Source organism: Diabrotica virgifera, chromosome 10 (assembly GCF_917563875.1).
Source record: "Diabrotica virgifera virgifera chromosome 10, PGI_DIABVI_V3a".
Taxonomy (NCBI): Eukaryota; Metazoa; Arthropoda; class Insecta; order Coleoptera; family Chrysomelidae; genus Diabrotica; species Diabrotica virgifera.
In genome coordinates, this window is record NC_065452.1 from 133,366,662 (window position 1) to 133,393,813 (window position 27,152).

Genomic DNA, 27,152 nt, shown 5'->3' on the forward strand with positions numbered 1-27,152 from the left:
CAGATTTGAACTTAAGTTTAGAAGAGACCATTAATAGTGGTAAGACTTTTAAGTATTTATAGTAAATGATAAGCCAAGATGATACTTGTATGAAGAAATGAAAATAGCACGGGGAAAACAAGCCACGAAAGCACTTCATGGAGTGATATGGAACAACACTTTCAAAGAAAAAAAAACGATTATTCAGAGCATAGTGCTGAATATTACCCTATATGGAACGGAAGTATGGGTAATGAGAACAATACGAAATAAAATAAGAACAAGATAAAAAAGATAAAGGCAGGTTTTGTTTTTATTTGATTCAGAGTGGGACCACCATCTCCATATAGCTATTTCAGCATCTATGCATCCCCAGTGAAGCTATGCAGTCATAGCTCAAACAAAAATCAACAATCCTGGCTATTTAAGGGAAAACATCGCGATGCAATGATTCCGCCTTTTGAGACGCAAAACAGCGACATCTCTCGTAATACGAGGAAGACGAAAAGCTCTGGATACAAAGTTTACTACTTTTATACAATTAGAATAATTGAAATAAAAATAATAAACAATATTTTAAATCCAAGACTTTTCGTTAAGAAACTGTTTTCTGGCTGCATCCTGTATCTCGGGCTTTTACAATATATAAGTACAAGAGACGACGAATATAGAAGAAAGCAAATAAAGGACACTAGCCACGTATTTACCTTCTTTTCGTCTAGGAAAAGGACCGAAAGACAGTTTCAGGTACATACTCAATTCTGAGTAAAGATGAAAAAGATAAAGGCAGGTTTTGTTTTTATTTGATTCAGAGTTAGACCACCATCTTCATATAGCTATTTCAGCATCTCTGCATCCTCAGTGAAGCTATGCAGTCACAATTCTGAAACAAAAATCAACAATCCTGCCTATTTAACCTTTTGAGACGCAAAACAGCGACATCTCTTGTAATACGAGAAAGACGAATACTTTACAATTAGAATAATTGAAATAAAAATATAATAAACAATATTTTAAATCCAAGAATTTTCGTTAAGAAACTGCTTTCTGGCTGCATCCTGTATCTCCGGCTTTTTACAATATATAAGCACAAGAGACGACGAATATAGAAGAAAGCAAATAAAGAACAGTTGAATTGGACTTTATGAGAAGATGTCTATAAATCACCAGAGAGGATAGAATAAGAATAGAGGAAATATGGAACAGAATGGAAGTAGAATGCTCAATTACAAAAAAGTGGGAAACAGCCCTGCAGTGGTACGGGTATGTACATAGAATGTCAGAAGCACAGGGGGCCGAAAAGAATATTGGACTGGGACCCGCCGGGGTGAAGACGGAGGGGAACACCCGCTACAAGATGGAAAACACACAGGAAATGCTATGATAGATAGAGACCTCAGAGAAAGTGACTAGGAGAATAGAGTGCTGTGGAGGATGAAAACTGCGAACTCATGATGGGAAAAAGCCGAAGAAACTATTTAAATGGATGTTATGATATACTTTACACGTCTGATAGGTTTTTATCTTGTGGGATAAAATTAACCATGACAGTTGCACCACGAGGTGGTCTTTGTATGGGCTTGTTTGAAATTGTTAACGATATATAGTGTATTTTTTTCAGTATGGATGGATTTAGAGTAATAAAATTGTATGAAGTAATTCGTAATGTCGACATAGTCATAACAGCCACAGGGAACAAAAATGTAGTCACTAGGGAACATATGGATAAGATGAAGAATGGTTGCATTGTCTGTAACATGGGCCATTCTAATACAGAAATTGATATTGTAAGTATAAATGGACAAAAACTTAATTATATTCAAATCGATATCATTCTCTTCCAGAATAGCCTACGAACACCGGACTTAACCTGGGAAAAAGTGAGATCACAGGTGGATCATGTCATCTGGCCAGATAGTAAACGGATAATACTTTTAGCCGAGGGTCGTCTAGTCAACTTGAGCTGCTCTAGTTTACCTTCTTTTGTTGTGTCTATAACATCAGCAACTCAAGCATTGGCCCTCATCGAACTTTTTAATGCTCCTCAGGGACGATATAAATCCGATGTGTATTTACTGCCAAAAAAGATGGGTAAGGGGTGAAAGTCACGTAAATACACTTCTCCAAGAAATTAACGCACAGTCTTAAAATTGGGACATTTTTGATGTTTCGAATTTCCTAAACCTGTTGTCCGATTTAAGTGATTTTTAAACGCTTTTATTTAGTTCAATAGATTGCGTCAAACCTTTGGATGTTAATTTGACTACCTTTTCTTCCATGCAAATGAATGAAACTTTGCAGACATATGCATTCGCGGTGACAATACACGAATAGACAACAAAAATTTTTTGTTTATGTTTATTAATTGTTTAAATAAAAAAAAACTATTTTAATGGAAAAAGGCCTAAATTCTCTTGTTTTTTACAATGTAGAAACTTGAAACTTTTACGGATGGTAGCTAATGATATAACCTATACATAATTTCACTTTTTACGTTAATTGTTTACGTTATGCGTCATAAATAAACAATAAAGTTTTAAATTTTGAACACTCATATATTGGTTTATACAGTACGATGCAAGTGAAAGGAATAAATTCGTTATTTCGTAAAAAGGCGACTTGAACCCTGGAATGCTACCTGGGGTACACTTGTACCCCAACCTTGTTTGTAAGTTACACCAATTTGCAGTAGTGGGTGTAGAAAATATGAAAATAAACTTGTGAATAATAATATAATAAAATATTTTTGTATACAAAATAAATTCTTAGCATGTTATCTTAAGATTGTTTTTGTCATAAGTTCTTAAAACATACATATATAAATATTTTAGGTCGATTTTATTTGGGGTACCACTGTACCTCGATGTAGCAGATTGAGTTTAGAAAATAAGTGTAGGAAAAGGAAAAAGGGTTAAGGAAAAATCCCGAAAGAGGTCGATTTTATTTTTAAATTACGATATTTTGGCATATATGTCATACTAGTGACGTCATCCTTCTGGGCGCGATGACGTAATCGATGATTTTTTTAAATGAGAATAGGGGACATGCGATAGCTCATTTGAAAGGTCATTCAATTCTTTATTCAGTAATATAAAAATTTATATAATTATTTGTACAGGGTGTCCAAAAACAATTTTTTAATTAAATTATTTGACAAAAAAGAAGAAAGTATGTAATTTATTTAACTCAGAATACATTTTACAGTTGCCCGTAAACAGAAAAAAATGTGTATTTCAGAAATAAACATTGCTTTTCGATTAAATTAAATATTCAAGCCAGCTTCCGCCAGCCACCTACCTCTTGGAAATTTTAACATTTAATTTACGCTAAAAGCAATGATTATTTGTGATATAAACATTTTTGTCTGGTTTCTGACAGCAATAAAATGTATTTTAATTTAAATTTAATAAGTTACACACATTCTTCTTTTTTTTGCCAAATTTAATTTAAAAGAATATTTCTGACACCCTGTATAAATAAGTATGTAAATGTTTATATTACTGAATAGAGAATTTAATGACCTTTCAAATGAGCTAGCACACGACCCCTATAATAGGGAGAGAATAATTATCATTTAAAAAAATCATCGATTACGTCATCACGCCCAGATGTATGTCACTTATATGAGATATAATATGCCAAAATATCATAATTTAAAAATAATAAAAAAAAATAAAAAAAAATTTTAGGAAACGCTTTTCTTTAGTTCCGAGTGACTAAAATTAAAAATATTAAAAAATCAACTAAAAAGCAAAAAATAAAAAAAAATTGAATAAATCCAACACATTCGTCAAAGAAAAGCGTGGGGCGTCTTCATCGAATAAACGGTTTTCGCCCCACGCTTTTCTTTGACGAATGTGTTGGATTTTTTCAATTTTTATTTTTTATTTTTTGCTTTTTAGTTGATTTTTTAATATTTTTAATTTTAGTCATTCGGAACTAAAGAAAAGCGTTTCCTAAAAATTTTTTTTATATATTTTTTTAATATGTTATAGCCTTATTCTTTAACAACCGCTGTAATAATATTGTTGCCAGACAGGTCAATTGTCGTATATCGGATGTAACAATCGTACTGGGTTTTTTAATCAAAGTTAGGAACACCCTATGGAATATTCTAGCATTTATAAAATATTAAAATTAAAACTCAATAGTAGCCTTAGGCCTTTTTGACATGTTGTTTTTTGAATCATTCGCTTATGTTCGATAAGAAAAGATATATGTACTTTTATATTACAAAACGTTTTTGTTAGCATATCGTAATAGCCTGATCAAAGAACAATCTGACCCTAAAAAAAATAAAGGAAGGATGAAAATTTGGGAATAGGTAGTTAAAATTGTCTATTATTATATAAGAAAAAGTTTACAATTCTACTACCCCTCCATTTTACAAAAATGGAGGGGGATACCCCCTCTCGAAGGTGAAAAATATACCTTCAAAATAAGACCGAAATTGGATAAAATGACTAATTATAAACAACTTTTATTCTATAGAGTTTTTTCGCTAAGTCAATACTTTTCGAGTTATTTGCGAGTGAATATGTTCATTTTTAACAAAAAGAAAACATGTTTTTGGATGGTTTTTCGGAGATAACTCAAAAAGTAAGTATGTTATCGAAAAAAATATTCAAAGCAAAAATATAGCTTATAAAAAATTTAAAAAAATGGTGTATGCGTGAGGTCTGTAGACCCAGTAGAAGCAAAGTTGTAGCTAATGAAAAGTAGGTTCTTCTTCGTCAAATTCCAAATCGAATATTTCAATGTGAAATAACCCAAAAACGGAGCACTTTTCGGGGAAAATTCACTTAAAACTTTTTTAAACTGTTTAAAAAAAGGTTTATTTCTGTTTTTTAAAAAGCTTCTAACATTAAAAGTAAGTGAGTTACGCTCAAAATATTGTTGGTCCCTTTTATTTTTTGGTAAAAAAAATCGCGAAAATCACCCTCTAATTAACATCACAAATAAATTTTATCATTATCACTTGACAAGTTACTTTGCTTATGTATTATTTATATGATCTGTAAGTTTCATCGGTTCAAAGTGCTTATTTTTAAAAAAGCTGTAGTTAAAATGGCTTGAACGAGTAACTAATCACGAGTTTAGGCAAATTTTGAACAGCCATAGCATAACCAATTTTTGTCTAACAAGAAAACAAAAAATCACCCGTGTTGAGCTGCCCCCCCCCTACTTGCAAAAATTAAAAAACAAATAGCCCTGATTTATAAGCTATTTATGAGCTCTCATATTCCGCAAACTAAAAATTTTGAGCTCGTTCCACTGAGCAGGAATTTAATACTTTAGGGGGGGGGGGGCTGAGTACTACTTAAAAATAGGAATATTGAATCAGTTTTTACGGCAGAATTACGAGCTATTTATGAGCTCTTGAAGTTATATAGTTTCGATTTTTGAGCTCATCCCCTTCACCCCCAAACAACCCTTTAATTGATTTAACTTAAGAGAAAAATGCTGAGAAAACTTAAAATATATCGTATTGCGGATATAATTCCTATAGCGTATATACTCTAAGAATAAGCTATTAAATCACGTGCATTTCGATTATTGAGCTACAACCCCTTCGCAAGAAAACCACCCTATCTTCCCGGCTTAAGAAAAAGTTGTACTTAAAAGGCATTAAACTAATTATTTGGCGACTACATATCATTTAATAATTTATAAGCTTCCAAATTACGCGTATTTAGATCAGAAAATTGCAATTTGTTTTATATAGTGCAGTCACTGAAGGTAAAAATCAACGATTACCTTCAATTTCGGTGAACCTTCATCGATTTTCACGAAAATGGGTCAGTGGTTAGAGGATATGTCAAGAAACAAAGTTGACATGGCGCCATGACCTTGCGCCTTTACCCTGAGGGTGGATACCGCCCCTTCTCGAGGGTGAAAATTAGTTTATAAAAAATAACTGCACAAATCAATTAAAGGACAAATTAAAAGCAAAATTTATTATGTAAAGTTAATAAAATAAGTCAATACTTTTAAGTTATTAAAGATCAAAGATTTTAATTATTCGTGAAAAAAATGCATGTTATGAAGCGGTTTTTCGTAAATCACTGAAAAACTGTAAGTTTTTACAAAAAAGTTAATAGTAGTTTAATTCCTATAGATTATATTCTACGAATAAACTCTTAAATCACGCGCCTTTCGATTATAGAGCTACAACCCCTTCGCAAGAAAACCATCCCATATTCCCGGCTTAAGAGAGAGTTGTACTTAAAATAATTTAAATTAATTATTTGGCGACTACATATCGTTTAATAATTTATGAGCTTGCAAAATATACCCATCTCAATTATTGAATTGCCATGTTTTTTCTATAGTGCAGTCACTGAAGGTAAAAATCAACTGTGACCTTCGATTTCGGTAAATCACATTCATTTTTACGAATTGACAATAATAACTTGGGGTTTTAACCTGGGGTATATGTCACCCCTTCTCGGGGGTGAAAATTACTTTATTAAAAATAACCCCACAAATCGAGAGGGACAAATTGTAAGCAAAATTTTTTATATAATGTGATTAAAATAAATCAATACTTTTTGAGTTATTAAAGATCAAATATTTTAATTTTTGTGAAAGAAAATGCATGCTTTAAAGCGATTTTTCATAAATAACTCAAAAACTGTAAGTTTTTACAAAAAAGTTTTCATCACTAAAATTGAAGCTAATAAAAAATATAATAAATTGCTTACTTGAAAAACCCTTTAATGTTAATTTAAAGTAAGTTATTGGTAATTAAATGTATATTTTTTTCTGCGACTGTTCAAATCTAAGGATTCAAGCTTAAATAACGGGAAAGAGATGCATTTTATAACACTTAGGTACTAAATACTTATCAAAGTACTAAGAAATACCTATCAAAAATGAGCTCCAGAAAAAGTTGATAGCATCAAAATCCGCTCACCAATTTTCGTGAAAATGAATGGAGATTTACCGAAATCGAAGGTCATAGTTGATTTTTACCTTCACTGACTGCACTATAGAAAGAAAATGGCAATTCAGTAATTGAGATGCGTATATTTTGCGAGCTCATAAATTATTAAACGATATCTAGTCGCCAAATACTTAATTTAAATTATTTTAAGTACAACTCTCTCTGAAGCTGGGAATATGGGATGGTTTTCTTGCGAAGGGGTTGTAGCTCAATAATCGAAAGGCGCGTGATTTAAGAGTTTATTCGTAGAATATAAGCTATACGAATTAAACTACTATTAACTTTTTTGTAAAAACTTACAGTTTTTCAGTGATTTACGATAAACCGCTTCAAAACATGCATTTTTTTCACGAATAATTAAAAATTTTGATCTTTAATAATTTATTGACTAAGTATTGACTTATTTTAATAACTTTATATAATAAATTTTGCTTATAATTTGTTCTTTCATAGATTTGTGCAGTTATTTTTTATAAAATAATTTTCACCCTCGAGGGGCGGTATCCACCCTCAGGGTAAAGGCGCAAGGTGGTACCATATCACCTTTGTTTCTTGAGGTATCCTCTAACCACTGACCAATTTTCGTGAAAATCGATGAAGGTTCACCGAAATTGAAGTTAATCGTTGATTTTCACCTTCAGTGACTGCACTATATAAAATAATTTGCAATTTACTGATTTAAGTGCGCGTAATTTGGAAGCTTATAAATTATTAAATGATATGTAGTCGCCAAATAATTAATTTAATGCATTTTAAGTGCAACTTTCTCTGAAGCCAGGAAGATAGGGTGGTTTTCTTGCGAAGGGGTTGTAGCTCAATAATCGAAATGCACGCGATTTAATAGCTTATTCTTAGAGTATATACGCTATAGGAATTATATCCGCAATACGATATATTTTAAGTTTTCTCAGCATTTTTCTCTTAAGTTAAATCAATTAAAGGGTTGTTTGGGGGTGAAGGGGATCAGCTCAAAAATCGAAACTATATAACTTCAAGAGCTCATAAATAGCTCGTAATTCTGCCGTAAAAACTGATTCAATATTCCTATTTTTAAGTAGTGGGGGGGGGGGCTGAGCCACTAAAGTATTAAATTCCTGCTCAGTGGAACGAACTCAAAATTTTTAGTTTGCGGAATATGAGAGCTCATAAATCAGGGCTATTTGTTTTTCATAAATCAGGGGGGCAGCTCAACACGGGTCAAAAAATCGAAAATATTCAGAAAAGCAAAACGAACATTTTATTACTGTTTGAGATTTTTCGTATTACTAATAATTTTTAAGTTAATTCCATAAAAATTACATTTTTTTCAAAATAAAAAACAATGTTTTATTTTAAACCCAATTTTTTTCAAAAATGAGCACTTTGAACCAATTAAACTGACAGATAATATAAATAATACATAAGTAAAGTAACTTGTGAAGCGGTAACGATTAATTTTATTTGGGAAGCCAATTAGGGGGTGATTTTCGCGATTTTTTAGCAAAAAATAACAAAGACCAGCAATTATTTGAGCGTAACTCACTTACTTCTAATGTTAGAAGTTTTTTTAAAAAAGAAAAATAAACCTTTTTTTAAACACTTTAAAAAAGTTGAAAGGAATTTTCCCCGAAAAGTGCTCCGTTTTTGGGTTATTTCACATTGAAATATTTGATTTGGAATTTGACGAAGAATCTACTTTTCATTAGCTACAACTTTGCTTCTACTGGGTCTACAGACCTCATGCATACACCATTTTTTAAATTTTTTATAAGCTATATTTTTGCTAAGAATATTTTTTTCGCTTAAATACTTACTTTTTGAGTTATCTGCGAAAAACCGTCCAAAAACATGTTTTTTTTTTGTTAAAAATGAAATTAACTCACAAATAACTCGACAAGTATTAACTTAGTGAAAAAACTTTATAGAACAAAAGTCACTTAGAATTAGTCATTTTATACAATTTCGGACTTATTTTGAACGTATATTTTTTCACCGCCGAGAAAATATTTTTCACCCCGCATTTCCCAATTTTTGTAAAATGGAGGGGATGTAGAATTGTAAACTTTTTCTTATATAATAATAGGCAATTTCAACTACCTATTCCCAAATTTTCATCCTTCCTTTATTTTTTTGGAGGTTTTCGTAAAATTTTGTGTTCACTGATTGGGCTATAAGTACATGTTATAATATCAGTAAAGTACAAAAAATAAATCAATACAATACGCGTCAGTAGCGCGTGTTTCCGCCTCAACTTCTAATGATGGCTTCACATCAACAAAACATATTTGGAATTAAGTTTGCTATTTGGTCTTGATCAATATCATTCCAAATCTCGAGAGCTACTGTTTACCTCTATCAAGGTTCTAGGAGTTGGCAGACGCTATCTTAGTCTTATGCCAATTATATCCCACAAATGTTAGATCGGGTTAAGATCTGGACTGTGCGGTAGCCAATTCAAAGTCCGACGATTTACCTGTTGTAAATATTCGGTGACAGTTCGTGCAACGTGAGGAAAAAAATTGTTACCAATACAGGGTGTTTCATTGGGAAACGGAAATACTTTAACGGTGAATAGAGGTCACCGAGCCGGCTCTAGATATACTACATTTTTTTCCCTACCGACTTTATAACCGAGTTACAAGGTGTTTTATCGATTTTGCCCATATCTTTCCTAAACCATAACTTTAGAACCACCCTGTATATTTTTTTGACATTTGGTACACAATGTCTCATTCAAAACCCAAACGAGCGACATACTAACCATAAGAAAAATCCAGGTCCGGATTGACAAAAAATTATAAAGTATTTGTGACCTTAAAACAACACCCTGTATATTCAAATTTTAAAAATCTGTTTACATATTTGAAAACACCACAAAAAAGTAAGTTTAATGGTTCGCTTCAATTTTTCGGCCAGACAATTTTATGACTTCTTTATGACTTTATGAAAATATCGGTTATGTACCTTTAACTGTTTAAAGAACCATTATAGCCCCTCCATTAAATAAAGTCGTTCTACGTATGTTGCACAGGGCGTAAGGCTCATTTTCTCATCGGATTACTCTTAAACGTCGATCGGAACTATGGAGGCAAAATCTGGATTCATCTGTAAACAGAACGTTTTCCCAGTCGTCATTATTACAGTTTACTTGTGCTCTGGCAAATTGCAATCTATGTCTGCGGTGGTTTGTAGTTGGGCCTGTAGCTGGTCTTCGAATATGCAAGTCATGTTCTACAAGACGTCTCCTCGCGGTATCAATGCTGGGTTGGGTATTACGAACCGCACATAACCGTGCATAATCTAATAAAACGGTCTTTTACACCGTAGTAACCCTAGGTCTACCCTGAAAGGGTAGACCATCTTATACGTGGAAAAGAACAATAGAGAAATAACTCAAAGAAAATAATTTAACATGGAATATTGCAAAAAAGATAGCAAACAGAAGAGAATGGAAAAAAACTAGTAAACAAAATTGGACGGAACTCAACAGATGATGCGTGGGACTAGCAACCTCACCATCATACCTCATGCTACTTGAAACACCGCAAGGTGCCCTTTGCTCCACTTGGAGATGTATGATTATGAATCCTAGGTCTACCTTGTTCGGGACTTCTTCTGTAGTCGTCCATTTCTCTAAAGCGTTGAACAATACGGGAAATTGATGCATGTGAAACTCCCAACCTCGGACCGATAGCATGGTAGCTAAGTCCTTCGACATGTAAGGTCACTGCTTGATCACTCATCACGAGTCAAATTTCTTGTAGCGCGTTCCATTTCCACCAAACAACAAAAAAAATTACGGGCTTAAGGTACTAGTACACTTTAGAAGACCAAAAATAAGCATTTTTTCAAGATTTTTTTTCTCAGAACATTTATCAGAAATGAGCATAAAACTTTTGACATACTAATATCTAACTTTTGCAGAATACAAAAAATATATCATTTTTCATTTATGCACGTACACTAATATTGTAGAGGGCGCCAAAGTCGAGGCCTCGAAAAAAAGTAGTTCCGATGGCGGACAGTTAATCTCAGGATTGGGATCTCTGAAACAAAAAAATCGTACGGCATTTGAAAAAGGAAGGTTTCTTACGTGACAATTTACCACCGTTAGTGAAAAATTCCGCAAAGAAAAGATTTTACGGAAATTTGAAAAAATTTTGTGAAAAAATCACCCGTTTTTCTTCAGTTTTCCATGGTTAAAAAACATTTATTTTTTATTTTTTTGTGAAATTGTGGTAAATTGTCACGTAAGAAACCTTCCTTTTTCAAATGCAGTACGATTTTTTTGTTTCAGATATCCCATTCCTGAGATTAACTACTGTCCACCATCATTTTTCGAGGCATCTACTTTTGCGCCCTCTGCAATATTAGTGTACGTGCATAAATGAAAAAATATAATATATTTTTTGTACTCTCTAAGAGTTATATATTAATATGTAAAAAGTTTTATGTTCATTTCTAATAAGGGTTCTGCGAAAAAAATTCTTGAAAAAAATGATTATTTTTGGTCTTCTAAAGTGTACTAGTACCTTAATTGAAACTTTAAAAATAATAAATCTGATAATTTTCACAACAAACCAGACACCTTTTGATGTTTATCAAATTTGTTAATTTCTCATAGCCTACTTTAGGCTTGTTTATTAAACTAAGCAGAAAATGGGGATATATTGATGAAAAACATGGCTAGTTATTAAAGTATGTAACGTTTTTATTATTCATCATAAGCGAATGAATCAAAAAACAAAATGTTAAGAAAACCTGAGGCTATAGTTTGGTTTTAATTTCAGTATTTTATAACTGCTAGAATATTCCACAGGGTGTTGCAAACTTCGAAAAAAAAGCACAGTTTGGTTGGTACACCCGGTATACAATGACAATTTACCTGTCTAGCAACATTATTATTAGAGATATTGTTAAAGAATAAGGTTATAACATATTAAAAAAATCACTTAAATCGGACAACAGATTTACAAAGTCCGAGACATCAGAAGTGACCCATTTTTAAGGTTGCGCGTTAATTTTTTGGAGAAATGTGTAAGATAAAACTTGCTGAAAACCCAGAAAGACTAAAGAGTTCACAGAAAAAATGCATGAAACCTTACTCAAAACTTCTGTTTTGTTTTCTTTGGTAGTCTCCAGTGATTTTGTTCATTTTTGTTTAGATGAATATGTTGCCAGTCTGCATCTGCCTACATTTGATGCTCATTTGACAGAATTAACTGACGAACAAGCCAAGTATATGGGGTTGAACAAAGCAGGGCCTTTCAAGCCTAATTACTATCGGTAAGTTACTTTTTTTCTCCCCCGTCCTGCATATAGCTCATTGTGTTATGCTGCCGTTTAAAAAAAATTGACGAGCGTGGCTACGACCATACACGTAGTCAAGTTACTCAGACAAGTATTGGGCGCAGACAAGGATAATAATTCCCCAAAATAATTTCTCCATAAGTTTTTATTTTGAGTTATACAGCGTGTCTGCGTAACTTGGAACCATATGGGAAACTTTTTTAATATCAGTTTTACGAAAAAAGGTATTCTTTATAAAGTGCTCTGCATAGTCTGAAACCTAAGACGCAATCATCAGATATCAAATTGTATCAACAGTATACGAGGTATGTCAAAAAATATGAATTTCGCACAAGAGTAAAGTGCCTTTATATTTCACAATATCGAAAATTGTCGTTGAGAAAAGTTGTTTGTAATTGAAAATTATGTTATAATCTGCATTTACACTCTTCTAATTAAAAAATTTTTTTGAAAATTTTCCTCAAATCACGGACACGAAGCATCATTTTTATTTATGATAGCTACGTTATTATTAATTTTACGAAAAAAAAAATGATTCTTTATGAAACGTTTTGCATAGTCTGACAACTAAGATAAAATTATAAGATATTAAATGTCAATTTTATACGAGGTATGTCAAAAAATATGAATTTCAAAAATATGAAGTACCTTTATTTTTCACAATATTGAAATTTGTTATTATAAAAAGTTGTTTAGAATTAAACACTATGTTTAAATATGCAATTGCATCCTTCTAGTTGAAATATTGTGAACTATAAAGGTATTTTATTCTTGAGCGAAATTCATAATTTTTGACATACCTTGTATAAAATTGAAATAAATTGATATCTTATGATTGCATTTTAGTTTTTTGACTATTCAGACATTTTTATAAAGACTTTTTTTCGCAAAATTAATAATAACGGAGTTATCTTAAATAAAATGATGTTAAGTATCCGTAATTTGAGGAAAATTTTCAATTTTTTTTTCAATTGGAAGAGTGTAAATGCCTATTATAACATAATTTTTAATTACAAACATCTTTTCTTAATAACAATTTTTGATATTGTGAAATATAAAGGCACTTTACTCTTGAGCGAAATTCATATTTTTGGACATACCTCGTATATTATTAATAAAATTTGATATCTGATGATTACATCTTAGGTTTTAGACTATGCAGAACACTTTATGAAGAATAACTTTTTTTCGTAAAATTGATATTAAAAAAGTTTCCCATATGGTTCCAAGTTACGCAGACACACTGTATCAACATTCAATCCCCTTTACCGACATGTAAACCTGACTTAAGCGTTTTCCCTAGGTATTTTTTATTCTTCTCTCCTACTCCTTACAGGGATAGCAATTCTTATTGGGTGATTTACGTCTCTACATTGAACATGACACACTTAATGATGTATCACAACAAATATTAAATATGAAAACAAACATAGAAACACACACAACAGAAATTAGCAACATAGCAAAAACAATTGATGACATAGAGGCACTTCAAAAGAAAAGGACCCTGCGTTTTGATGGCATTAATGAAACTAATAATGAAAATTTGATGTCCGTTGTCATAAATATTATAAACAACACATTGAAAATAAAATGCAATTCCAGCGAAATTTCTAATTTATACAGACAAGGTAAATTAAACTTGCAAACTAATAAATCGAGAACAGTGGTGGTAGACTTTAGTTCTTATTTGAAGAAAAAGGAAATTCTAAGTGCTAGAAGACAATTATGAGAAACAAAAATATTTGTGAATGAAGATCTAATGAAACATAGGTATTCATTATTGAAGAAGGCAAGGAGTTAGTTCGGGAAGACTGAGGCATGGAGTTACGATGGTAGAGTATTTATAAAGAAGAATGATGAAATTAAAGTGATTACTTGCGAATCGGATCTTGACAATTAACGTGTGTGGGCTACTTTATACTCAAAGTTTCTGTAATGTGTATATTAGTGACTGATAAGTTTTTGTTGATAGTAATTTAGATATATTAATTTGGAACTTAAATTCGTTGATTTTGGTTTGTAGTGTATAAGAGGTTAAAAATATTGATGTTGTTAATGAGTTACTTATAGAAAAACTGGATGTTTTAAATTATTTCAATTATTGTTTTAAGTTATTTGGTTTGTCAAAAATTTATGAAAAGAACTTACTACGGTATAGTAGAAATAAAATAGGTGTAAAAAAATATATATTAAATAATAAATATAATATGATTAGGATTTGATATCAGGGGACAACTCAATTCATGACAGGGATTCACATAAACTTTCAGAATTGTAGGGGACTGAACACGAAAACTGCGGAATTCTATAAAAATTGCTTGGAAGGTAATTATGATGTAGTAGTAGCTGTAGAAACATGGCTTCGGGAGGATATGGTTGATGGAGAACTAATTGATATAAATGTATTTAACTTATTGAGATCTGACAGAAACCAGGAGATTTCTGGCAAAACTAAGGGAGGAGGAGTATTAATGGTAATAAAAAAGGAGCATAAGATTTTAAAAGTAACACAACATTGTTCATCTTTTGAAATTTTGGTTGCGGATTTAAAAATTAATAACAAAGTAAGTATAAAATTAATTGGAGTGTATATTCCACCAGATTGTAAATTACATGACTATGCGAATTGCTTCGAATTGTTACAAACACATATTACTGATATTAATAACACGTTTATTTTTGGCGACTTCAATATTGCAGAAATTAAAGGAACCGAAAATCTAGATTTTACTAATGGAAGTGTTAAGTTTAAAAGTATGATTGAGTTTTTAAATTTTAATTCATTTTTGCTTTATAACAATGAAAAAAACTGGCAGGGCAAAACTTTAGATCAAGTAGTAGCATCTGCAGATAATATAAATAGTTGTAAGGTATGTCAAGAGCAGTTACCGTTAGTAAAGGAAGATTAGGTACATCCATCTCTGGAAATTCAACTTTCATTTACAGTATCAAGTTTTAGACAAACAGATAAGTTAGTTGGTAATAGATTTAATTTTAAAAAAGCAAATTTTGATTTGATGTGTGATTTGATGAGAAATATGACGTGGGAAGCTGTAACAGAGGAAATAGAGGTAGATAAAGCTCTAGATATCTTTTACTCAAAAGTACTTAATATATTTGAAGGATCTGTACCACAATATAATATTTACAAGAATTATTCTAATTTTCCGAAATGGTTTACGCCTGATATCAAAAAGTTGCTCAAACAAAAAAATAATTTTAGAAAGTTAAGACATGTTTCAATTTATTTTAACAATCAATTTATAGAGACCAGAAAAAAACTGAAATCATTAATTAACATAGAGCACAGGAAATATATACGGCAAATTGAGGAAAATATAGAAAATGAGTTTAACAATTTCTGGAATTTCATTAATAATAAGAATTCTAAGTCTAATCAAACAGAAATATTTTATTTTGGGGGTAAAGAAATAAATCAGAGTGATACTGCTGATGAGTTTGCGAAATATTTTGAATCTGTTTATTCTACCGACATTTCCAGCTATAACACTAATTTTACAAATATTATTAGTAATAACAATGTTTTGAATTTACCATCAATAACAAGCGTAGATTATGATAATGCAGTCAAAAAGCTGAAACCAAAGAAAGCTGCCGGTATAGATGGCATCCCCCCGTATATTTTAAAGGCATGCCAAGAGTGGTTAAAGTTACCATTATTACATATTTTTAATCTAATAATAACTTATTCAAAATTTCCAGAAAAATGGAAACTATCTTCAATTACTCCAATATTTAAGGCGGGTAACAAAAGAGATATTGAAAATTATAGAGGAGTCGCTATTATGTGTGCTCCATCAAAAATTTTCGAACAAATATTGCATGCTCATGTATATAATCACGTCAAAAATAGTATTAATGATCATCAACATGGTTTTATGTCGGGTCGCTCGATAAACACAAGTTTTATTTCATTCACCGAGTCTGCAAACAATGCGTTAGAAAAACAATTGCAATTGGATGTAGTGTATACGGATTTCGAAAAAGCCTTTGATAAAGTAAAACACGATGTTCTTTTAAGAAAGTTATGTAATTTTGGCTTATCTGATAATCTAATAAAGTTATTTAAAAGTTATTTGCAGAATAGGAGTTTTGTTGTAAAACACAATGGAAATACATCTGGTAAATTTAAGGCTAACTCGGGAGTACCACAAGGGTCTAATCTTGGACCACTTTTGTTCTTAATGTTTATAAATGATTTAGCAAACGTCATCCAGTATTCAGATTACTTATTATTTGCAGATGATTTTAAGTTATTCAAAATAATTCAAACTGTTAGGGATTGCGTAATGATTCAAAGGGATATTGAGAACATTTTATTATGGGGTGACAATAATAAGATCAAATTCAATATAAATAAGTGCTACGTTATGTCTATTACCCGTAAAAGAGAACCAATAGTATTTGATTATTTAATAGGACTGAATGTTTTAAAAAGGACCAGTGAGGTCAAGGATTTGGGTTTGATTTATAATAATCAACTGTCATTTGCTACACATATTGGTAAAGCTGCAAAACGAGCGAACCGTATGCTGGGTTTTATATGTCGACAAACTTGCGATTTTACTAGTATTAAGGGTATAAAAATATTATATAATACTTTAGTTAGACCAATATTAGAATTTGGTTCCATTATTTGGGGACAACAACCTCAAGTACATTTAGAGGCACTAGAAAAAGTTCAGAATAAGTTTCTTCGTTATTTGTATTTCAAAAAACATCATCGATGGCCTGATTATGGAACCATAAGATCAACCATGCTAAGGGAAGAATTTGAAGTTTTGTCTTTGACTAGTAGGCGCAAATTTGTAATGGCAATGATTTTATATAAAATAATTAATAATATTTCAGGTACAATTGATTTACGAATGCGGATACCATTTAATGTTCCTCGAAAAGCAACGAGATATCAGTTGTTGTTTGGAAAAATAAGAACATCTGTTTGCTCTCCTCTAGAGGCCATGTTGAAACTAGCGAACAATATAAATTTAGTAAAAAACATTGATTTTACAATGCCAGTTGGTTGCTATAGACGTATAGTGCAAGAGCACTTTAAACTAGTAGATGGATAATAGATAAATTAGCTATATATTAGCTATAATAGATAAATTAATAGATAATAGATAGCTGTTTTTGTGTTAAAGTCTTCTATATCTGCCTATCAATAGTTGTGCTAATGACTGTATATATTAGTTATATTTGTTATATAAAGTTTATGATTATAACTGTCCATGTAAAAAGGTTTTAGGACCTGTTTGGATTTTTATAAATAAATAAATAAATAAATAAATGACCAAACCACCTTAACCTATGCACTCTCATTTTGGCATCAATTGGAGCCACCTCCCAGACTTCTCCTAATATACTTATTTTTAATTTGATCCTTTTTTGTTATTCCATTTATCCATCTAAACATTCTTATTTCCGCCACATGCATTGGTTGTTTCTCTTTCTCTTTAACTGCCCATTATTCAGATCTGTACATTATAGCCAGCCTTATGGCTGTTTTATAGAATTTTCTCTTCAGCGTCATTGGGACTTCATAGGTAATACCGATCCTAGGTACTTAAAACTATTATTGTTCATAATCATTTCATTTTATTAGTAGTTACTGCATTTAATGAACATTCCAAATACTTTGTTTTTTCCTACTAAGTTTTAGACCTTTTTCCTCAAGAGCTTGTCTCCACTATTTCAGTTTTTGTTTTAAGTTGCTTTCACTATTTTCTACTAGCATCATCAGCATTCATCAAGCACCAGGAAATTTTACCATGTAGTTTCGCTGTTATCTGGTCCAAAACTAATAAAGAATAAATAATCGCTAAAAGTACCGAGCCTTGGTGCAATGCTACTTTCACATAAAATTTATTAGTCTTTCCCACACCTGCCCTAACACCAGTTGTTACTCCCTGACACATATCTCTCACAATCTTTACATATTTACCGGGAACTTCTTCTTGAATGTCCACCACAAAATCTCTCGTGGAACTCTATCATATGCTTTCTCAAGAGCAATGAATATCATATGAGCGGTTGTTTCTTTATTCCTATATTTTTCCATCAACTACATACCTTATAATTAAAATTGCATTTGTTGTTGATCTGCTCTGCATAAAGCCAAATTGATTATCGGATATTTCGGTTTCTTTACGTATCCGTCTATCAATTACTCTCTCCCATATTTTCATGGTGTGACTAAGTAGTTATCTGAGGATACAACAATACCCCTCACATCTCACAATTTCACTCAAAATATGGCTAGTGCCTACAAGATCGAGGCCTAGTAAGTCAACTGTGAAATTGGTGGTACCATTCAAAGCCAATTTGTAAACGTGTATAGGTTAAGTGTTAAGTCATTGATAATTTTTATTTTAAAGACTTTTTGAAAACGATTGCCGGATTGTAGCTACCAAGATATAGCAGGTTGCCAACATTATTTGAATACACTGTGTCTCTCCTATGGCGCTACAATCCAAGTCGGGCCCTGGCTTCCCCTAGCATCCACCTCCAAGTATCTCTCTCCCTGGCTGCTCTCCTCCAGTTGTTCATCCTCAATAGCTCTTTAGCATCTGTTCTCACTTCGTCTATCCACCTCTTTCTTGGTCTTTCTACTGGCCGATGTCCCACCATAGTTTCGCTAAGTGTTCTGCTAGGTATTCTTTCGTTATCCATTCTTATAAGGTGACCTGCCCAGCGCAATCTTTGTATATTTGCATAATTTGCTATAAATGGTTCTCTGTAATATTGGTATAGCTCGTGGTTGAACCTTATTCTCCATATACCATTGTCACAAATGGGTCCCAGTATCCTCCTTAATATCTTTCTTTCAAAAGTATTAATAAGGTTTATTGTCTTTTCTGTCATGATCCACGTTTCTACACCATATGTTGCTATTGGCGAATACACTGTGTACAGGGTTATTCACTATATTTTGACCCCCTGAAACTACTTTATTTACAGAATTAGAAAAAAAATGTAAAATACAAAAGTTATTAGATTTTAAAATATGATTTTTGACATATATAACATACTAGTGACGTCAACCATCTGGGCGTGATGACGTAATCGACTATTTTTTAAATGAGAATAGGGGTCTTGTGCTAGCTCATTTGAAAGGTAATTCAATTCTCTATTCAGTAATATAAATATTAAGATAATTATTTACACAGGGTGTCCAAAAAAAAATTTTTGAATTAAATTAATTGACAAAAAGAAGAATGTATGTAATTAATTTAATTTAAAATACATTTTACTGCTGTTAGAAAACAGAAATAAAAGTTTATTGCAAAAATAAACATTAATTTTTGCTTAAATTCAATGTTCAAACTGCCAAGAGGAAGATGGGTGGCAGCTTGAACATTGAATTTAAGTGAAAAGTGATGTTTATTTGTTGAATAAACATTTATTTCTGTTTTCTGACAGCAGTAGAATGTATTTTGAATTAAATAAATTACATACGTTCTTCTTTTTGTGTCAATTAATTTAATTAAAAATAATTTTTTTGGACACCCTGTATAATTAATCATGTTAATGTTTGTATTACTGAATAGGGAATTGAATAATCTTTCAAATGAGCTAGCACTCGACCCCTATTCCCATTTAAAAAGATAGTCGATTACGTCATCACGCCCAAATGGATGACGTCACTAGTACGATATATATGTCACAAAATCAAAATTTAAAAATCGAATAACTTTTGTATTTTACATTTTTTTCTAATTCTGTAAACAAAGCAGTTTACAGGGGGGTCAAAATATAGTACATGTGTGAAATTATTAATATATTTTCAGAGTGGTGTGGACTGTATTATATGTAGATTGATGGTTCAAGGGAGATTTAAGAGAGGGATTATGTGGATTATATGCAATAGTTTAAAATTGAGGGTGAAAATTATCGAAATAATACAGCGAAAAATATAAGATTATTTATCGCATGTGAAAATTGAACACACTGTATATGTATAAACCTGTACTAAAATTGATTTTTATTGTTTTAGGTATTAACACGATCTATTGTTGTATGTTGTTGCTGGTTTGAATAGTAGATCCGATGAAACATCACTCCAGTTTTTTAGAAGCAGAAAGCTGTAGTATATTTTAATCTTTCCACGTTTCAACGCTATATTTCGGGAATTGAACAGTTGAAAATTGACATTTTTGTAATTATTTTGTACTTTGGTTTGAAATTGTATGTAAGTATTTCTCAAAAGCGGCTTGATGGATATGTAGGGAACAATGAAACTTGTCACGAACGGGGAGCTATACTATAATATATATTAGAGCTAAATAATGAAGTATAATCAGTAAACTTAAATAGCCAGAACGAAATAGGTCATAGATCATAAACAAACCACACTTCGGTTTGACTCTTCTTTTCTGTGTCCAGTGTCCAATTCTTAGATGGAATTTGACCACTTCTTTTAATTAGGTATGGTCCAGTTCGCAATTCATTTACCTTTGCCCTGTTTAATTTATTACCATTTTCCACGTATACTTGGTCTCCAACATTGAGTTGTAGGTCTTTTTGATGAGCATCAAATCTTCTTTTGTTGGATTCATGTGATTTTAATGTATATTTCAATGCCAATTTTCTATCTGTACTTAATTTTTCTACTTGGATATACAGTACGATGCCTAACTCAATATAACCAACGTTGAACAAATTTACAAATTGCCTTCCCCTACTTTGGGGAAGGCAACTTTGGAATTGTCTGCAAGGCTAGAAATAAATTTACTAATACAAAATATGCGATAAAAGTATTTAACAACTTATTACCTACCAATCTAATACACCGTGAAATTAGCAACAATGAGAAAGTGGGGATCCACCCCAACTGTTTTAAATTTTTCATGGCGCGAGAACAGTTTGCGGAAGTATATATGGTATTAGAGGCTTGTCAAATGAGCCTTACAGATTTTATAAATAAACATTTTATACCGGAGTATGCATTATGTGCCTCTTTACTGGATATGTGCAAACCTTTGCACCATCTGTACAGCAAATCATTAGTACATCGAGACGTGAAATGGGATAACATCTTGCTGCATGGAAAATGTTTTAAACTGGCCGACTTTGGACATTATTTGACTTAAAAACGGAAAAAAATTTAAAACTGTAAAAGAATTTAGGAAAAACAATATCTACCAAAATAAAATACGATGAAATTAGTAACAATGAGAAAGTGGGGATCATTTAAATTTTTCATGGCGTGAGAACAGTTTGCGGAAGTATATATGGTATTAGAGGCTTGTCAAATGAGCCTTACAGATTTTGTAAATAAACATGGTATACCAGAGTATGCATTATGGGCCTCTTTACTGGATATGTGCAACGCTTTGCACCATCTGCACAGCAAGTCATTAGTACATCTTGACGTCAAATCGGATAACATCTTGCTGCATGGAAAATGTTTTAAACTGGCGGACTTTGGACATAAAAACTTTGACTCAAAAACTGTAAAAGAATTTTAAATTTAAAACTATAAAAGAATTTAGGAAAAACAATATCTGTCAAAATAAAATACGATGAAATTAGTAACAATGAGAAAGTGGGGATCAGCCCCAACTGTGTCAAATTTTTCATGGCGCGAAAACAGTTTGCGGAAGTAGATATGGTATTAGAGGCTTGTCAAATGAGCCTTACAGATTATGTAAATAAACACGGTATACCAGAGTATGCATTATGGGACTCTTTACTGGATATGTGCAAAGCTTTGCACCATCTGCACAGCAAATCATTAGTACATCTTGACCTCAAATCGGATAACATCTTACTGCATGGAAAATGTTTTAAACTGGCAGACTTTGGACATTATTTGACTTAAAAACGGAAAAAGAATTTAAAACTGTAAAAGAATTTAGGAAAAACACTATCTACCAAAATAAAATACGATGAAATTAGTAACAATGAGAAAGTGGGGATCGACCCCAACGGTGTTAAATTTTTCAAGGCGCGAGAACAGTTTGCGGAAGTATATATGGTATTAGAGGCTTGTCAAATAAGCCTTACACATTATGTAAATAAACATGGTATACCAGAGTATGGATTATTGGCCTCTTTACTGGATATGTGCAAAGCTTTGCACCATCTGCACAGCGAGCCGTTAGTACATCTTGACGTCAAATCGGATAACATCTTGCTGCATGGAAAATGTTTTAAACTGGAGGACTTTGGACATAAAAACTTTGACTCAAAAACTGTAAAAGAATTTTAAATTTAAAACTATAAAAGAATTTAGGAAAAACAATATCTACCAAAATAAAATACGATAAAATTAGCAACAATGAGAATGTGGGGATCCACCCCAACTGTGTTAAATTTTTCGTGGCCTGAGAACAGTTTGCGGAAGTAGATATGGTATTAGAGGCTTTTCAAATGAGCCTTACAGATTATGTAAATAAACATGGTATACCAGAGTATGCATTATGGGACTCTTTACTGGATATGTGCAAAGCTTTGCACCATCTGCACAGCAAATCATTAGTATATCTTGACGTCAAATCGGATAACATCTTGCTGCATGGAAAATGTTTTAAACTGGCAGACTTTGGACATTATTTGACTTAAAAACTGTAAAAGAATTTTAAATTTAAAGCTATAAAACCGTGTAGGAAAAACAATATCTACCAAATTAAAATACGATGAAATTAGTAACAATGAGAAAGTGGGGATCAACCTAAACTGTTTTAAATTTTTTATGACGCGACATCAGTTGGCTGAAGTATATATGGTATTAGAGACTTGTCAAATGAGGCTTACAGATTATGTAAATAAACATGGTATACCAGAGTATGCATTATGGGACTCTTTACTGGATATTTGCAAAACTTTGCACCATCTGCACAGCAAATCATTAGTATATCTTGACGTCAAATCGGATAACATCTTGCTGCATGGAAAATGTTTTAAACTGGCAGACTTTGGACATTATTTGACTTAAAGACTGTAAAAGAATTTTAAATTTAAAAGTATAAAAGCATGTAGGAAAAATAATATCTACCAAATTAAAATACGATGAAATTAGTAACAATGAGAAAGTGGGGATCAACCTAAACTGTTTTAAATTTTTTATGGCGCGACATCAGTTGGCTGAAGTATATATGGTATTAGAGGCTTGTCAAATGAGCCTTACAGGTTATGTAAATAAACATGGTATACCAGAGTATGCATTATGGGACTCTTTACTGGATATGTGCAAAGCTTTGCACCATCTGCACAGCAGATCATTAGTACATCTTGACCTCAAATCGGATAACATCTTACTGCATGGAAAATGTTTTAAACTGGCAGACTTTGGACATTATTTGACTTAAAAACGGAAAAAGAATTTAAAACTGTAAAAGAATTTAGGAAAAACACTATCTACCAAAATAAAATACGATGAAATTAGTAACAATGAGAAAGTGGGGATCAACCCCAACGGTGTTAATTTTTTCATGGCGCGAGAACAGTTTGCGGAAGTATATATGGTATGTATATATGGCTTGTCAAATAAGCCTTACACATTATGTAAATAAACATGGTATACCAGAGTATGCATTATGGGCCTCTTTACTGGATATGTGCACCATCTGCACAGCAAGTCATTAGTACATCTTGACGTCAAATCGGATAACATCTTGCTGCATGGAAAATGTTTTAAACTGGCAGACTTTGAGCATAAAACCTTTGACTCAAAAACTGTAAAAGAATTTTAAATTTAAAACTATAAAATAATTTAGGAAAAACAATATCTACCAAAATAAAATACGATAAAATTACCAACAATGAGAATGTGAGGATCCACCCCAACCGTGTTAAATTTTTCATGGCGCGAGAACAGTTTGCGGAAGTAGATATGGTATTAGAGGCTTGTTAAATGAGCCTTACAGATTATGTAAATAAACATGGTATACCAGAGTATGCATTATGGGACTCTTTACTGGATATGTGCAAAGCTTTGCACCATCTGCACAGCAAGTCATTAGTGCATCTTGACGTCAAATCGAAAATGTTTTAAACTGGCAGACTTTGGACATAAAAACTTTGACTCAAAAACTGTAAAAGAATTTTAAATTTAAAACTGTAAAAGAATTTAGGAAAAACAATATCTACCAAAATAAAATACGATGAAATTAGTAACAGTGAGAAAGTCGGAATCAACCCCAACTGTTTTACAGATTATGTAAATAAACATGGTATACCAGAGTATGCATTATGGGCCTCTTTACTGGATATGTGCAAAGCTTTGCACCATCTGCACAGCAAAGCATTAGTACATCTTGACGTAAAATCGGATAACATATTGCTGCATGGAAAATGTTTTAAACTGGAGAAGTTTGGACATTATTTGACTTAAAAACTGTAAAAGAATTTTAAATTTAAAACTATAACAGAATTTAGGAAAAACAATATCTACCAAAATAAAATATGATGAAATTAGTAACAATGAGAAAGTGGGGATCATCCCTAACTGTGTTAATTTTTTATGGCGTGGAAACAGATGGAGGATGTATTTTATTTATGGTGTTAGAAGCTTGCCAAATGAGCACAATGGGTATTATTTTAAGTTTTTTGGATTCTCGTTGCTCAATTCCACTTCTAACATTGCATTGTTAGTTATTATTGTCCTCACTAGACCAGCTTTTTCGTTTTCTTTAAACCAGCAATTCTCTTCAGACTGGAACCGTTTTCCTTTGTTTGCATTTTCGCATATTTTATAAGGAGTTTTTTCTCTATTTGTTTGAATTTATTTTCTGCATAGTTTTTCTTTTTCATTAGATTTCTAGCTGCAAGCTATTCAAGTTTGCCTATCTTATTGCGTAAATCTTGAGTACCTTGTAATTTTCCTATATCAATTTTATCTGACACATTATTTGGTAGGCCAATAGCTATTAAATCTATTCATGTGCTTTTGTCAATGGATTTACTCACCTACAGTAGTAGCTTTTCATTTTTTATTGCATATTTTAATAAGGAGCCAGTTTGGTATTTAAATGTGTGAGCATATCGGATTTGAGACCACCCTTTATTTCCAAAAGTTTCACAAAAATTCTTCCAATCTTCCCAATCTGATTTCACTGTAAATTTTAATATCATACAGCTTTACCAATCCATACTTGCTTTTTCAAGGAAAAATTTTAAAATTTCAATTTTGTTCTTTTATTCTAGTATTACACAACGTTCGCATTCTTTTTCAAATTTAGATTCTTTCCATCACATTTTTCCATCATAAAATCTTTTGCTATCTTGCTTAAATTCTGAATTTCAGATTTTGTATTGTGTCATTTGAACATTTGCCGTGGATTCACTATCACTCTCTGTCAGTTCTTCTAAATATTGATTCTTAAAGAATCAATTTTCATCTTCATCTAGGTCTGTTTGTGATAATCTTTCTGTTAAGGTTATCCACACTTTTCTAGATTGATTTCTTTTCTTTTTTGATAGTTTTTTATTATTGTACATACCAGTGTTTTGCTCACTTCTTTGTTCAAATTTACTGACTGAAATTCATCTGGTAATAAGAAGGTTTTTCCATCTGGTGTGCCAATTGAAGTTATACACATTATACACTCCGCCAAAAAAGTATCGCATCACCTTAAAATGTGTCTTAAAATATTAAAACATTTTTAATGTCTCATATTTCTTAAACCTGTTGTTCGATTTTAGTGATTTTTTTAATGTTATAGTTTTATTCTTCAAGAATATCGATGTAATAATATTGTTACTAAACAGATAAGTGTCATTGTATACCGGGTGTAACAATGATAGTGTGTTTTTTCCTCAAAGTTTGGAACACCCTGTGGAATATTCTAGCGTATATAAAATATTGAAATTAAAACTCAACTGTAACCTTAGGCCATCTAAACATTTTGCTTTTTGGTTCATTCGCTTATGTTTGATAATAAAAAGTTAGGTACTTTAACAACTAGCAACGTTCTTTATCAATACAGGGTGTTTCTAAATAAGTGCGACAACCTTTAAGGGGTAATTCTGCATGAAAAAATAATGACCGTTTACTTTATAAACATGTGTCCGCAAATGCTTCGTTTCCGAGATACGGGATGTTGAATTTTTTCTTATAAACTGACGATTTATTTATTGCTCTAAAAATGGTTGAGATATGCAAATGAAATTTGGTAGGTTTTAAGAGGTAGTTATTGTGCATTTTTTGACGTACAATTAAGAATTTTATATTGACCATTGGCGTGCATACGGGTAATATGACGGTCATTATTTTTTCATGCAGAATTACCCCTTAAAGTTTGTCGCACTTATTTAGAAACACCCTGTATTGATGAAGAACGTTGCTAGTTGTTAAAGTACCTAACTTCGTTATTATCCAACATAAGCGAATGAATCAAAAAGCAAAATGTTTAGATGGCCAAAGGATACAGTTGAGTTTTAATTTCAATATTTTATATACGCTAGAATATTCCACAGGGTGTTCCAAACTTTGAGGAAAAAACACACTATCATTGTTACACCCGGTATACAATGACACTTATCTGTTTAGCAACAATATTATTACATCGATATTCTTGAAGAATAAAGCTATAACATATTAAAAAAATCACTAAAATCGAACAACAGGTTTCGGAAATATGAGACCCATTTTTAAGGTGATGTGATACTTTTTTGGCGGAGTGTATTTGTTTTTCCATCTTGTGCTCCTATCATTTTAAAATATCGCAGGTATAACAATATATATGTTATGGTTACGTGTATGCAGGCTCCCTCATTACTATAGTGAGAGATATGAGATATAATACAGTTTCAGCGAGAAAATTTCGGAACATTGCATTGACCACATGTACGGTTGAACTGCATTTAACATAGTGGACCAATATAAAACTTCGACACACAGAAATCCATACCACGTTGAAAGACATTGTATAAAATATCGTTCAACTATCTGTCTCCTTTGAGGAGTTGC

General features: G+C 31.8%; 1 protein-coding gene across 3 annotated transcripts in view; it reads left to right on the top strand.

Moving 5' to 3' along the window:
• Positions 1–22,792, top strand: part of LOC126893415 (adenosylhomocysteinase-like 1) — a 110,082-nt gene extending 87,290 nt beyond the window's left edge. For 2 of the 3 annotated variants that reach the window (XM_050663564.1, XM_050663566.1), the window contains exons 9-12: positions 1,601–1,766; positions 1,824–2,070; positions 12,070–12,190; positions 20,235–22,792. In XM_050663564.1, the coding sequence (XP_050519521.1) occupies positions 1,601–1,766; positions 1,824–2,070; positions 12,070–12,190; positions 20,235–20,241 (541 nt within the window). In that variant the 3' untranslated portion in view covers positions 20,242–22,792. Of the gene's footprint in view, positions 1–1,600; positions 1,767–1,823; positions 2,071–12,069; positions 12,195–20,234 lie in introns of those variants that run through there. The other variant, XM_050663565.1, reaches the window with a different exon arrangement.
• Positions 22,793–27,152: the final 4,360 nt, after the last annotated feature.